The 12,179-nt window shown below is 42.9% G+C and overlaps 1 protein-coding gene across 1 annotated transcript in view; it reads right to left on the bottom strand.

Annotated features, from left to right (window-relative positions):
- The window catches only part of LOC110524359 (F-actin-capping protein subunit alpha-2), a 56,460-nt gene that overhangs the window by 7,595 nt on the left and 36,686 nt on the right, over positions 1-12,179 (bottom strand). The window contains exons 3-7 of the mRNA XM_036979340.1: positions 9,553-9,604; positions 9,311-9,374; positions 4,625-4,831; positions 4,418-4,497; positions 2,446-2,524 (exon numbers count right to left, since the gene is read on the bottom strand). Coding sequence (XP_036835235.1) covers positions 2,446-2,524; positions 4,418-4,497; positions 4,625-4,831; positions 9,311-9,374; positions 9,553-9,604 — 482 coding nt within the window. The remainder of the gene's footprint in view (positions 1-2,445; positions 2,525-4,417; positions 4,498-4,624; positions 4,832-9,310; positions 9,375-9,552; positions 9,605-12,179) is intronic.

Here is a 12,179-nt window from a genome sequence, read left to right on the forward strand (position 1 = left end):
CAGTCAATGCAGAACATTTCAAGAACTTCGGAAGTTTCTTCAAGTGCAGTCGCAAAACCCATCAAGCGATAGGATGAAACTGGCTCTCATGAGGACCGCCACAGGAAAGGAAGACCCAGAGTTACCTCTGCTGCAGAGGATAAGTTCATTAGAGAGTTACCAGCCTCAGAAAGTGCAGCCCAACTAAATGCTTCAGAGTTCAAGTAACAGACACATCTCAATATCAACTGTTCAGAGGAGACTGAGTCAGGCCTTTATAGTCAAATTGCTGCAAAGAAACCACTACTAAAGGACACCAATAATAAGAAGAGACTTGCTTGGGCCAAGACACATGAGCAAGGACATTAGACAGGTGGAAATCTGTCCTTTGGTCTGATGAGTCCAAAGTTTTGACTATTCGCTCCAACCGCCATGTCTATGTGAGCCGAAGAGTAGGTGAACGGATGATCTCTGCATGTGTGGTTCCCACCGTAAAGCATGGAGGTGGTGGTGTGATGGTGTTTTGCTGGTGACACTGTTGGTGATTTATTTAGGATTCAAGGCACACTTAACCAGCATGGTTACCACAGAATTCTGCAGTGATATGCCATCCCACCTGGTTTGGGCTTAGTGGGACTATCATTTAACAACAGAACATTGATTCAAAACAAAACCTTGACGCTGTGCAAGGGCTATTTGACCAAGGAGAGTGATGAGTGCTGCATCAGATGACATGGCCTCCACAATCACCCGACCGCAACCCAATTAGGTGGTTTGGGATGAATTGGACTGCAGAGTGAAGGAAAAGCAGCCAACAAGTGCTCATCATATGTGGGAACTCCCTCAAGACTGTTGGAAAAGCATTCCTCATGAAGCTGGTTGAGAGAATGCCAAGAGTGTGCAAAGGGTGGCTACTTTCATGAATAGTGGCAGAGACTTAGATGACCCCGGAGTCAACTCCAAAGAGACCACATTCAAGTCCTCCATCCCCCACTCATTCAAATTTAGGAACTGGTTCCTCCAGTCTGACACCTACTGCTGTCTCTGGCTCTGGCTCCACACCCACACCAGGCCAAAATACATAACTGCAGACCTGAATGTGCCTCAGGACCAAAACAGCACAGCAGGGAGGTGTTGTACTCTGTGCCACAAGAAATCTCCCATCACCTGCACTATTTGTGCTGTTACCCTCTGCTTCACAGCAGAAATAGACTGCTATGGGACTTGGCATCAGCAGCACAATCTGGTGTAGAGGACTGTGGGTGTACGAAATACTCTAATTGTATTATTATTTATTTTTTCACTTTGTGTGTGGTTTGTGGAGTGTGCACTTATGTCATTAGATCAGTGTTGGCTGCTAACTTGGCCCTTATATTAAATAGTTCACTTCTGTGTCGGGAGGCGTTGGATCAGCTTTCTCGTCGCATCTCGTTAGTACCTTTTATGTAGGGAAGCTAATGAGCCATCATGTATTCCTGGGAGTGTGTAAATTTCTATTTTTTTTTTATTACCATAGCATTTTTGTATGTTCTCTATAGTTATGTACTTAAAAATGTATCAATTGACTAATTCGGCCACTTGGGTACATTTGGGCAAAGTAGTGAGGGACACCTGGGAGACTCATACTAAATATTATGTAGCTCTCTCATTCTTGAAATGTATCAGTCTAAAACTTTGCACACACACTGTTGCCCTCTTGTGGACAACACTTAAATTATTCTCAGCTTCCTCTCTCAATGTATGGCCTTTCTTTTGCATGTTTGTATTATCTTTTACCATATCTATTGTGTTATATTCTCCTACATTAATTTCACATTTCCACAAACTTCAAACTTTTCAAATAGTATCAAGAATATGCATATCCTTGCTTCAGGTCCTGAGCTACAGGCAGCTAGATTTGAGTGTCATTTTAGTCGGAAATTGAAATGAAGGGTCCTATCCAGAAAAGGTTGAACGGAAGCAAACGGAATGAAAACGGGGATAAAATGATTAGAATGATAGAACATTTTGGACTAATGATTACACCCTAGATCAGCTAGATGCAGACAATACTGTGCAAAGCAGTATTGAACGTGTTACTGTCTGTCATCTTGATTACTCACATTTTTCTCTCAACCTGTGCACCTGCATTGTAAACTTTCATTCGTAGGCTAGGTTGTAGCAACCCTCATGATGGTTATAGGGAAAATGTGTGTATCATGTACTAGCCTAAACCTATCGATGTTACATTGAGATGGGTGGATTTAAATAATGACAGTCATCTAATAAGCTGTAATAGAAAAAAGGCCATGCTCATAAAAAATGGACTTCCCTCATCTTAAAATGGCACCGACCGCCACCGGTGTAGGCCAGTGACACATTTTAAAATTCAGGCTGTAACACAACAACATGTGGAAAAAGTAAAGGGGTGTGAATACTTTGAAGGCTCTGTATAAAATTCGCAGACACACACACACACACACACACCTGGATTTTCATTATTCCGGCCACTTGAGTAGTGGAGGATCCGATGGCGAATTTCCACTCTGACCTCCAACGTCCATTCCTTTACAAAGAGAGAGAAAAGACGCAACATTTTTTACATCCACAAGCTCATACAAAGTGCGTCTGAATTTAGTGTCGTCTCCCTCTACCTCCACGACACAGCCAAGTCTTTCCTCAGCGGAAATCAGATCTTTACACTCAAGGAGCCTTAAGCCCAGTAAAAGCCCACCCACAAAGAGGATTGCCACAGCCCTTATCCAATTAAATTAACCGGATCAGCGCTGGCTCAACAAGGTAATGGGGGGCCACTGATCTCTAAACCAACAGGCAGCGGTTAGCTAAGTACCAAACAAAGCAAGCTTAGTGTTGAAACAGTGTTTAGAGTGTAAACCAGACAATTGATGGTTCACAGGCTAAACATACTTTGATTCTGCCTGGAGAGATTTAGAAACTATTTACAGTACATTTGGGAAAGAATTCAGAAACCTTCACTTTATCCACATTTTGTTACGTTACAGCCTTACTCTAAAATTTATTAAATTATTCCACTCTCCCTAAATCGCTCTCCCTAAGCGATTACAGCCTCGAGTCTTCTTGGGTATGACGCTACAAGCTTGGCACACCTGTATTTGGTGAGTTTCTCCCAATCTTCTCTGCAGATCCTCTCAAGCTATGTCAGATTGGATGCAGAGCGTCACAGTTATTTTCAGGTCTCTCCAGAGATGTTTGATCGGGTTCAAGTCCAGGCACTGGTTAGGCCACTCAAGAACATTTAGAGACTTGTCCCGAAGCCACTCCTGCATCGTCTTGGCTGTGTGCTTAGAGTCATCGTCCTGTTGGAAGGTGAACCTTCGTAGTCGGAGGTCCTGAGCATGCTGCAGCAGGTTTTATTTATGGATCTCTGTTATTGCTCCGTTCATCTTACCCTTGATCCTGACTAGTCTCCCAGTCCCTGCCACTAAAAAACATCCCCACAGCATGATGCTGCCACCGCCATGCCTCACCATAGGGATGGTGCCAGGTTGCCTCCAGATGTGACACTTGGCTTTCTGGCCAAAGAGTTCAATCTTGGTTTCATCAGACCAGAGCATCTTGTTTCTCATGGCCTGAGAGTCCTTTTGGCCTGAGAGTCCTTTTGGCTAACTCCAAGCAGGCAATCATGTGCCTTTTACTGAGGAGTGGCTTCCATCTACTATAAATGCCTGATTGGTTGGAGTACTGCAGAGATGGTTGTCCTTCTGAAAGGTTCTCCCATCTCCACAGAGGAACTCTGGAGCTCTGTCAGAGTGACCATCAGGTTCCTCAACTCTCTGACCAAGGCCCTTCTACCCTGATTGCAGTTTGACCAGGTGGCCAGCTCTAGGAAGAGTATTGGTGGTTCCAAACTTCTTCCATTTAAGAATGGAGGTCACTGTGTTCTTGGGGACCTTCAATGCTGCAGACATTTTTTGGTACCCTTCCCCAGATCTGTGCCTCAACACAATCCTGTCTCGGAGCTCTACAGACAATTCCTTCAACCTCATGGCTTGGTTTTTGCTCTGACATGCACTGTCAACCGTGGGACCTGATATAGACAGGTGTGTACCTTTCCAAATCATGTCCAATCAATTGAATTTACCACAGTTGGACACCAATCAAGTTATAGAAACATCTCAAGGATGATCAATGGAAACAGGATGCACCTGAGCTCAATTTCGAGTCTGTTTTTATTTGTAATAAATGTGCAACAATTCTAAACTTGTATTCACTTTGCCATTATGGGCTATTGTGTTTGGATTGCTGATTATAAAAACTAAAAAAATGCAATCCATTTTAGAATAAGGCTGTAACGTAACAAAATGTGGAGAAAGTCAAAAAGGTCTGAATACTTTCTGAAGGCATTGTAAACGATTAGAAACCTAAACTACAAATGTACTTCATCCCCGCATGTTTGATTCCAAAAATCCATACATACCAAAAGTTTTTTGGTTGAAACTGATGACACTCGATACACACGATGATGGTTTGATGTCCATCAATGGTTTTGCCGTAAATCTAAGGGGAGAAGCGACACATATTTTCAGTGAACTCCGTTATCACATAATATTAGCTACATGATCCAATGACAAATTCAACAGTGCAGGACCAGCCAAGAAAAAGGTGTTATGCAGCCCAAACGTACCGTGCAGACTCCGTTGGGGTAGTGCTCCTTGACGTAGGCCCGGACAGCACCGTCCACAGCACTCCTCCAGCCCTCCATTGCTCCGTCCAAATCGTGTGGCTGTGGGTCGCTGGCCTCCTTCCTCAGATGGTCAAACTTAAAGGAGATCTTGTTTTTAGGGTCCAGGACCCTGCCGTTGCCCAGGTCTCCATGCTCTGTGATTAAGACCTGGAGAGGAGGAGGGAAGGAAGTAGGGGGAGGGGTCAAATGATTAGAGAAAATGGTTGTGTGGTTAAGAATAGGAATTACACTGAACAAAATATAAATCGCAACATGTAAAGTCCCATGTTTCATGAGTCGAAATGAAAGATCCCCGAAATTTTACATGCGCAGAAAATAAATTCTCTCATTTTGTGCACAAATTTGTTTACATCCCTATTAGTGAGCATTTGCCAAGATAATCCATCCACCCGACAGGTGCGGCATATCAAGAAGCTGATTAAAACAGGTGCACCTTTTTAACATTTATTTTACCTTTATTTAACTAGGCAGTTAAGAACAAATCCTTATTTTCAATGACTGCCTTGTTCAGGGGGCAGAACGCCAGATTTGTACCTTGTCGGCTCGGGGATTCGATCTTGCGATCGCTCGGTTACTAGTCCAACGCTCTAAGCACTAGGCTACGCTGCCGCCCTTGTGCTGGGGACACTAACAGGCCACTAAAATGTACACAACAGGGATCAACACGGTTAACCGGGATCATTTCACATTTCCCGAAAAAATCAAATGACAAGACCTGGGAAATTACGACACACACCTTGACTCGGTACTGGTACCCCCTGTATATCGCCTCGTATTGTTGTGTCATTTTCTTGTCTTGATTTTTTATTTTCAATATTTTCTTAACTCTATTCCTTGAACTGTATTGTTGGTTAAGGGCTTGTAAATAAGCATTTAATGGTAATGTCTACACCTGTTTTATTCAGCGCATGTGACAAATACAATTTGATTTGAAAACACTAGGTTATATAGATTTTAACTCGTTAAGGACAACGCGGTGGAGTAGGTCGGCAGTGGATTGAGGAGACGAGGAAACAGCTATTGGGCCAAGAAAAAGCACAGAAGAAAGGGAAACTCACATTAGTTATGATCAACTGAATGATGAAAATATTGGAATAAAGTAAGCTAATGCAATTGAAGGCATGTATCAAATTCTTGCTTATACTGATACCCCCAGTCATATGCAACCGTTATACTAATGTGTGTGGTCACCTGGCAGTTTGGGCTGCCTGGCTCATTGCGAACTGTGTGAATACCATTTCTTCCTAACAAAAGACCAGAATTAATTTGCCAGAATTTTACATAATTATGACATAACATTGAAGGCTGTGCAATGTAACCGCAATATTTAGACTTAGGGATGCCACCCGTTCGATAAAATATGTAACGGTTCCATATTTCACTGAAAGAATAAATGTTTTGTTTTCTAAATTATACTTTCCGGATTTGACCATATTAATGAACTAAGGCTCGTATTTCTGTGTTTTATTATGTTATAATTAAGTCTATGATTTGATATTTGATAGAGCAGACTGACTGAGCAGCAGGCAGCAGCAGGCTCGTAAGCATTCATTCAAACAGCACTTTCCTGCGTTTGCCAGCAGCTCTTCGCAATGCTTCAAGCACAGTGCTGTTTATGACTTCAAGCCTATCAACTCCAGAGATTAGGCTGGCAATTCTATAGTGCCTCTAAGAACATCCAATAGTCAAAGGTATATGAAATACAAATGGTATAGAGCGAAATAGTCCTATAATAACTACAACCTCAAACTTCTTAACTGGGAATATTGAAGACTCATGTTAAAAGGAACCACCATGCTGCTTCGAGTGTGGCTGTTGTCGATGTGTTCCTGGTTCGAGCCCAAGTAGGAGCGAAGAGAGGGACGGAAGCTATACCGTTACACTGGCAATACTAAAGTGCCTATAAGAACATCCAATAGTCAAAGGTATACGGAATACATATGGTAGAGAGAGAAATAGTCCTATAAAAACTATATTAACTACAACCTAAAACCTCTTACCTTGGAATATTTAAGTCTCATGTTAAAAGGAACCACCAGCTCTCATATGTTCTCATGTTCTGAGCAAGGAACTTAAATGTTAGCATTTTTTTATATGGCACATATTGCACTTTTACTTTCTATTGCAACACAGTTTTTGCATTTATGTAAACCAAATTGAACAGGTTTCATTTATTTGAGACCAAATTGATTTGATTTACGTATTATATTAAGTGAAAATAAAAGTGTTCATTCAGTATTGTTGTAATTGTCATATATATATATATAAATAAATAAATAAATAAATAAATAAATAAATAAATAAATAAATAAATAAATAAAGGCCAATTATTCGGTATCGGCTTTTTTTGGTCCTCCAATAATCTGTATCGGTGCGAAAAATCATAAAATCGTTCCACCTCTAGTTAAGATACCTTGATATTTAAACAATTTCCTCTTATTTAACCGTTGTTCTTCAGCTGGATGCGCTGTCATCATTATCTCAATTTTGCCAAATAGAATATATTCAGTCATTCATTGGAGGTTACTTTGGTCATTTGACTTTTGTTTGACTGCCGTTACAAGGTTTGTGTGATTCGATAAAGCTAATGGCCTACTAGGGATGCGCACTGTGCTTCCTGAGGGCGCTCTGTGTAGAGATAGCCTAGGCTTACTGGTGAAATGCGCCATATTAATTGGAGGAACATGATAAAGCTCTGAATTTTGAACGGCCTGTTTTGCAATTCACAACAATATAATTGGTGCTAAACGTCACTCTCATTACTAAATATCAGTTTCACTTACTGTGAAATCTTTACATAGTGGCACAGCCAAGATGGCAATATGGCTCACCGACAATCTTATTTTGGGAGAACCCGAGTGACCATATCTTGGTTTTAAATGGTCACTTGCAATTTTTGCGGTATTTCCCAGGACTCTCGTGATAAATAAGAATTATTCCCAGTATTGAAACTTGGTAGATTTTCTGGAAAATATTCATCCCTACCACAGACGTCTCAACTTGAGGGAGCGGGCAATTGGCATGCTGACTGCAGGAAAGTCCACCAGAGCTGTTGCCAGAGAATTAACTGTTAATTTCTCTACCATAAGCCGCCTCCAACGTTGTTTTTGAGAATTTGGCAGTACGTGTAACCACGCCAGCACAGAATCTCCACATCCGGCTTCTTCCCGGCTGCGGGATCATCTGAGACCAGCTACCCGGACAGCTGATGAAACTGTTGGTTTGCAGAAACAAAGAATTTCTGCACAAACGGTCAGAAACAGTCTGTATGCTCGTCGTCCGAACCAGGGGTCTTGACCTGAATGCAGTTCGGCATCATAACCGACTTCAGTGGGCAAATGCTCACCTTCGATGGCCACTGGCATGTTGGAAAGTGTGCTCTTCACGTATGAATCTCGGTTTCAACTGTACCGGTGTCGTGTGGGCGAGCGGTTTGCTGATGTCAACATTGTGAACAGAGTGCCCCATGGTGGCGGTGGGGTTATGGTATGGGCAAGCATAAGCTAAGGACAATGAACACAATTGCATTTCATTGACGGCAATTTGAATTCACAGAGACACCGTGACGAGATCCTGAGGCCCATTGTAGTGCCATTCATCCACTGCCATCCACCTCATGTTTCAGCATGATAATGCTCGACAGCCCCATTTTGCAAGGATCTGTAAACAATTTCTGGAAGCTGAAAATGTCCCAGTTTTTCCATGGTCTGCATACTCACCAGACATATCACCCATTGAGCCTGTTTTGGGATGCTCTGGATCGATGTGTACAACGGCGTGTTCCAGTTCCTGACAATATCAGCAACTTTGCACAGCCTTTGAGCAGGACTGGGACAACATTCCACAGGCCACAATCAACAGCCTGAACAACTCTGAAGGAGAAGTGTTACGCATGAGGTAAAATGGTGGTCACACCAGATACTGACTGGTTTTCTGATCCACGAACCTAGCTTTTAAAAAATAAATTAGTTATATCTGTGACCAACAGACGCAGCAGTATTCCCAGTCATGTGAAATCCATAGATTAGGGCCTAATGAATTGATTTCAAATCGACTGATTTCCTTATATGAACTGTACCTCAGTAAAATCTTTGAAATGGTTGCGTTTATATTTTTGTTCAGTGTATATGAGTTGTGTCACCCATTCCTTATATTCATGACATTCAGTCTAGTGTGCCAACTAGAACATTTATCAGTGAATCACAGCGTTACCTAGGCAACAGCACAATCATGCTGAACTGGAATAGTACCAAAAGAGGAATTCATTGTTTGTATAGCAAACACAGAAACAACACAATTAATTTCAATGCGACAAGGCTAATATTCTTCAGTTCATCCACTTAGACATCCGTAAGGCTGGTCTCATTCATTCATCTAGTCCAAATGACCAGAGCTGTTTATCCCTATAGCGATTTCTGTTTCTAATGACACCAGGTCAATAGTCACTAGCATCATAGGGTATTGGTTCTAGAGGGGCTGACTACAGTGTCTTGTTTCTCTGCATTTCCAGAGGACATGGTGAAGACCATTGTATTCTGACAGATGGCTTGACTCCTACGGGACACTCGTCTCTCAACTGACAGGCGAAAAATTGCAATCTGACTAAAGACAATGGGTGTAGCCTACCTGGTCTTCATATTGCTCTACTTTCACCGGAGTAAACTGGTCCACGTTGTACTGTGCAAAAGCACTACAGAATCAAAACAGAAACAAGCTTAAATCAGTGCCAGCAGTCAAATATTTCCTGGAGAAACAAATGACTATTTCACAGTTGTCAATAGTACATTCACTCCATGTAGTAGATTGTTTATGACGTCAACTGACCACAAGTCTATGAGTCACTTTGACAGTAAAGAGTGTCGACTTACTGCGCTGCGCCTTCCCTGAGAAGATTGTCATTGTTGAGCAGCAATCGTACATCTGTGGGGAAGAACAGAACCACATGTCAGAGCTCAGAAACCTACAGCAAACACACAGAAGGATTGACACAAAAACAAGTGCACACAACTAGCATGGGGCTAAAAATGACGAATCAGAACGCGAGAGAGACAGACAGCGCAAGAGAGAGAGCGCAAGAGAGACAACGCAAGAGAGACAGCGCAAGAGAGAGAGAGAGAGAGACAGCGCAAGAGAGAGAGAGAGACAGCGCAAGAGAGAGAGAGAGAGAGACAGCGCAAGAGAGTGAGCGAGAGAGAGAGAGCGCAAGAGAGTGAGCGAGAGAGAGAGAGCGCAAGAGAGTGAGCGAGAGAGAGAGAGCGAGACAGCGCAAGAGAGCGAGACACAAGAGAGAGCGAGACACAAGAGAGCGAGACACAAGAGAGCGAGACACAAGAGAGAGAGAGAGCGCAAGAGAGAGAGACACAAGAGAGAGAGAGAGAGCGCAAGAGAGAGAGACACAAGAGAGAGAGAGAGAGCGCAAGAGAGAGAGAGAGCGAGAGAGAGAGAGCGCAAGAGAGAGAGAGAGCGAGAGAGAGAGAGCGCAAGAGAGAGAGAGAGCGAGAGAGAGAGAGCGCAAGAGAGAGAGACAGCGCAAGAGAGTGAGCGAGAGAGAGACAGCGCAAGAGAGTGAGCGAGAGAGAGACAGCGCAAGAGAGTGAGCGAGAGAGAGACAGCGCAAGAGAGAGAGAGAGAGCGCAAGAGAGAGAGAGAGCGCAAGAGAGCGAGAGAGAGCGCAAGAGAGAGCGAGAGAGAGCGCAAGAGAGAGCGAGAGAGAGCGCAAGAGAGAGCGAGAGAGAGCGCAAGAGAGAGAGAGAGAGCGCAAGAGAGAGAGAGAGAGCGCAAGAGAGAGAGAGAGAGCGCAAGAGAGAGAGAGAGCGCAAGAGAGAGAGAGAGCGCAAGAGAGAGAGAGACAGCGCAAGAGAGAGAGAGAGAGACAGCGCAAGAGAGAGAGAGAGAGAGAGAGAGAGAGACAGCGCAAGAGAGAGAGAGAGACAGCGCAAGAGTGAGAGAGAGAGAGACAGCGCAAGAGAGTGAGCGAGAGAGAGAGAGCGCAAGAGAGTGAGCGAGAGAGAGAGAGCGCAAGAGAGAGAGAGAGCGAGACAGCGCAAGAGAGCGAGACACAAGAGAGAGCGAGACACAAGAGAGCGAGAGAGGACACAAGAGAGCGAGACACGAGAGAGAGAGAGCGCAAGAGAGAGACACAAGAGAGAGAGAGAGAGCGCAAGAGAGAGAGACACAAGAGAGAGAGAGAGAGCGCAAGAGAGAGAGAGAGAGCGCAAGAGAGAGAGACACAAGAGAGAGCGAGACACAAGAGAGAGAGACACAAGAGAGAGAGACACAAGAGAGAGAGAGAGGACACAAGAGAGCGAGACACAAGAGAGAGAGAGAGCGCAAGAGAGAGAGACACAAGAGAGAGAGACACTAATTAATAAACACGTCCACCAAAAAAAAGAGGGCAAAATCTTTGCTTGCTTTATTGACTTTAAAAAAGCATTTGATTCGATTTGGCATGAAGGGCTATTCTACAAAATTCTACAAAGTGGGCTTGGTGGTAAGGTGTATGACTTAATAAAATGTATGTACACAAAAAACAAGTGTGCAATAAAAATCAAAAACCAAAGAACAGAATTTTTTTCACAATGTCGAGGTGTGAGACAAGGCTGCAATTTGAGTCCAAATCTTTTCAACATTTATATCAATGAATTAGCAGACATGTTGGACCAATCTCCAGCCCCAGGACTCACACTATTTGACACAGAGGTGAAATACCTGCTATATGCTGATGACTTGGTACTTCTATCACCAACCAAAGAAGGTCTTCAACAAAACATTAATATTCTGGAGCAATATTGCCATAATTGGGCCCTGGCAGTAAATTTCCAAAAAACTAAAATCATGATTTTCCAAAAAAAACCCAGATGTCAGAAACACAAATGTAAATTCACCCTGAACAACACCTTAATTGAACACACAAAACATTACACCTACCTTGGTCTGACCATATCTGCATCGGGAAACTTTAATATGGCAGTGAAGGCACTCAAAGAAAAAGCCCGCAGAGCAATGTATGCAATAAAAATGAAATTATTCAAAATCAACATCCCAATTAGAATTTGGACTAAAATATTTGACAGTGTAATCCTACCAATAGCACTTTATGGAAGTGAGGTTTGGGGGCCACTCAATAAACTGGATTTTAAAATGTGGGACAAACATCCAATTGAAGCCCTACATGCAGAATTCTGTCGGAAAATTCTACAAGTCCAGAGAAATACACCAACTAATGCATGTAGGGCAGAATTGGGCCGTTTTCCAGTAATAATGAAAATACAGAAAAGATCATTAAAATTTTGGCTACATCTAAATTCAAGTCCAAATTCGAGTCTGCAATTTAAAGCACTTCAAGCCCAAGAGCTGAGCCCAGAAACGAGCCCTCTCAGTCAGATGGTGTTGGACCTCACCAACCAAGCTGACGCCAGCACTGCTTCAAAAGAAAGAATTCCAATAAGCAAAATCATGAACCAATCAAAGGAATCATATTTACAATACTGGAAAA

The sequence above is a fragment of the Oncorhynchus mykiss genome, chromosome 1, assembly GCF_013265735.2.
Source record: "Oncorhynchus mykiss isolate Arlee chromosome 1, USDA_OmykA_1.1, whole genome shotgun sequence".
Taxonomy (NCBI): Eukaryota; Metazoa; Chordata; class Actinopteri; order Salmoniformes; family Salmonidae; genus Oncorhynchus; species Oncorhynchus mykiss.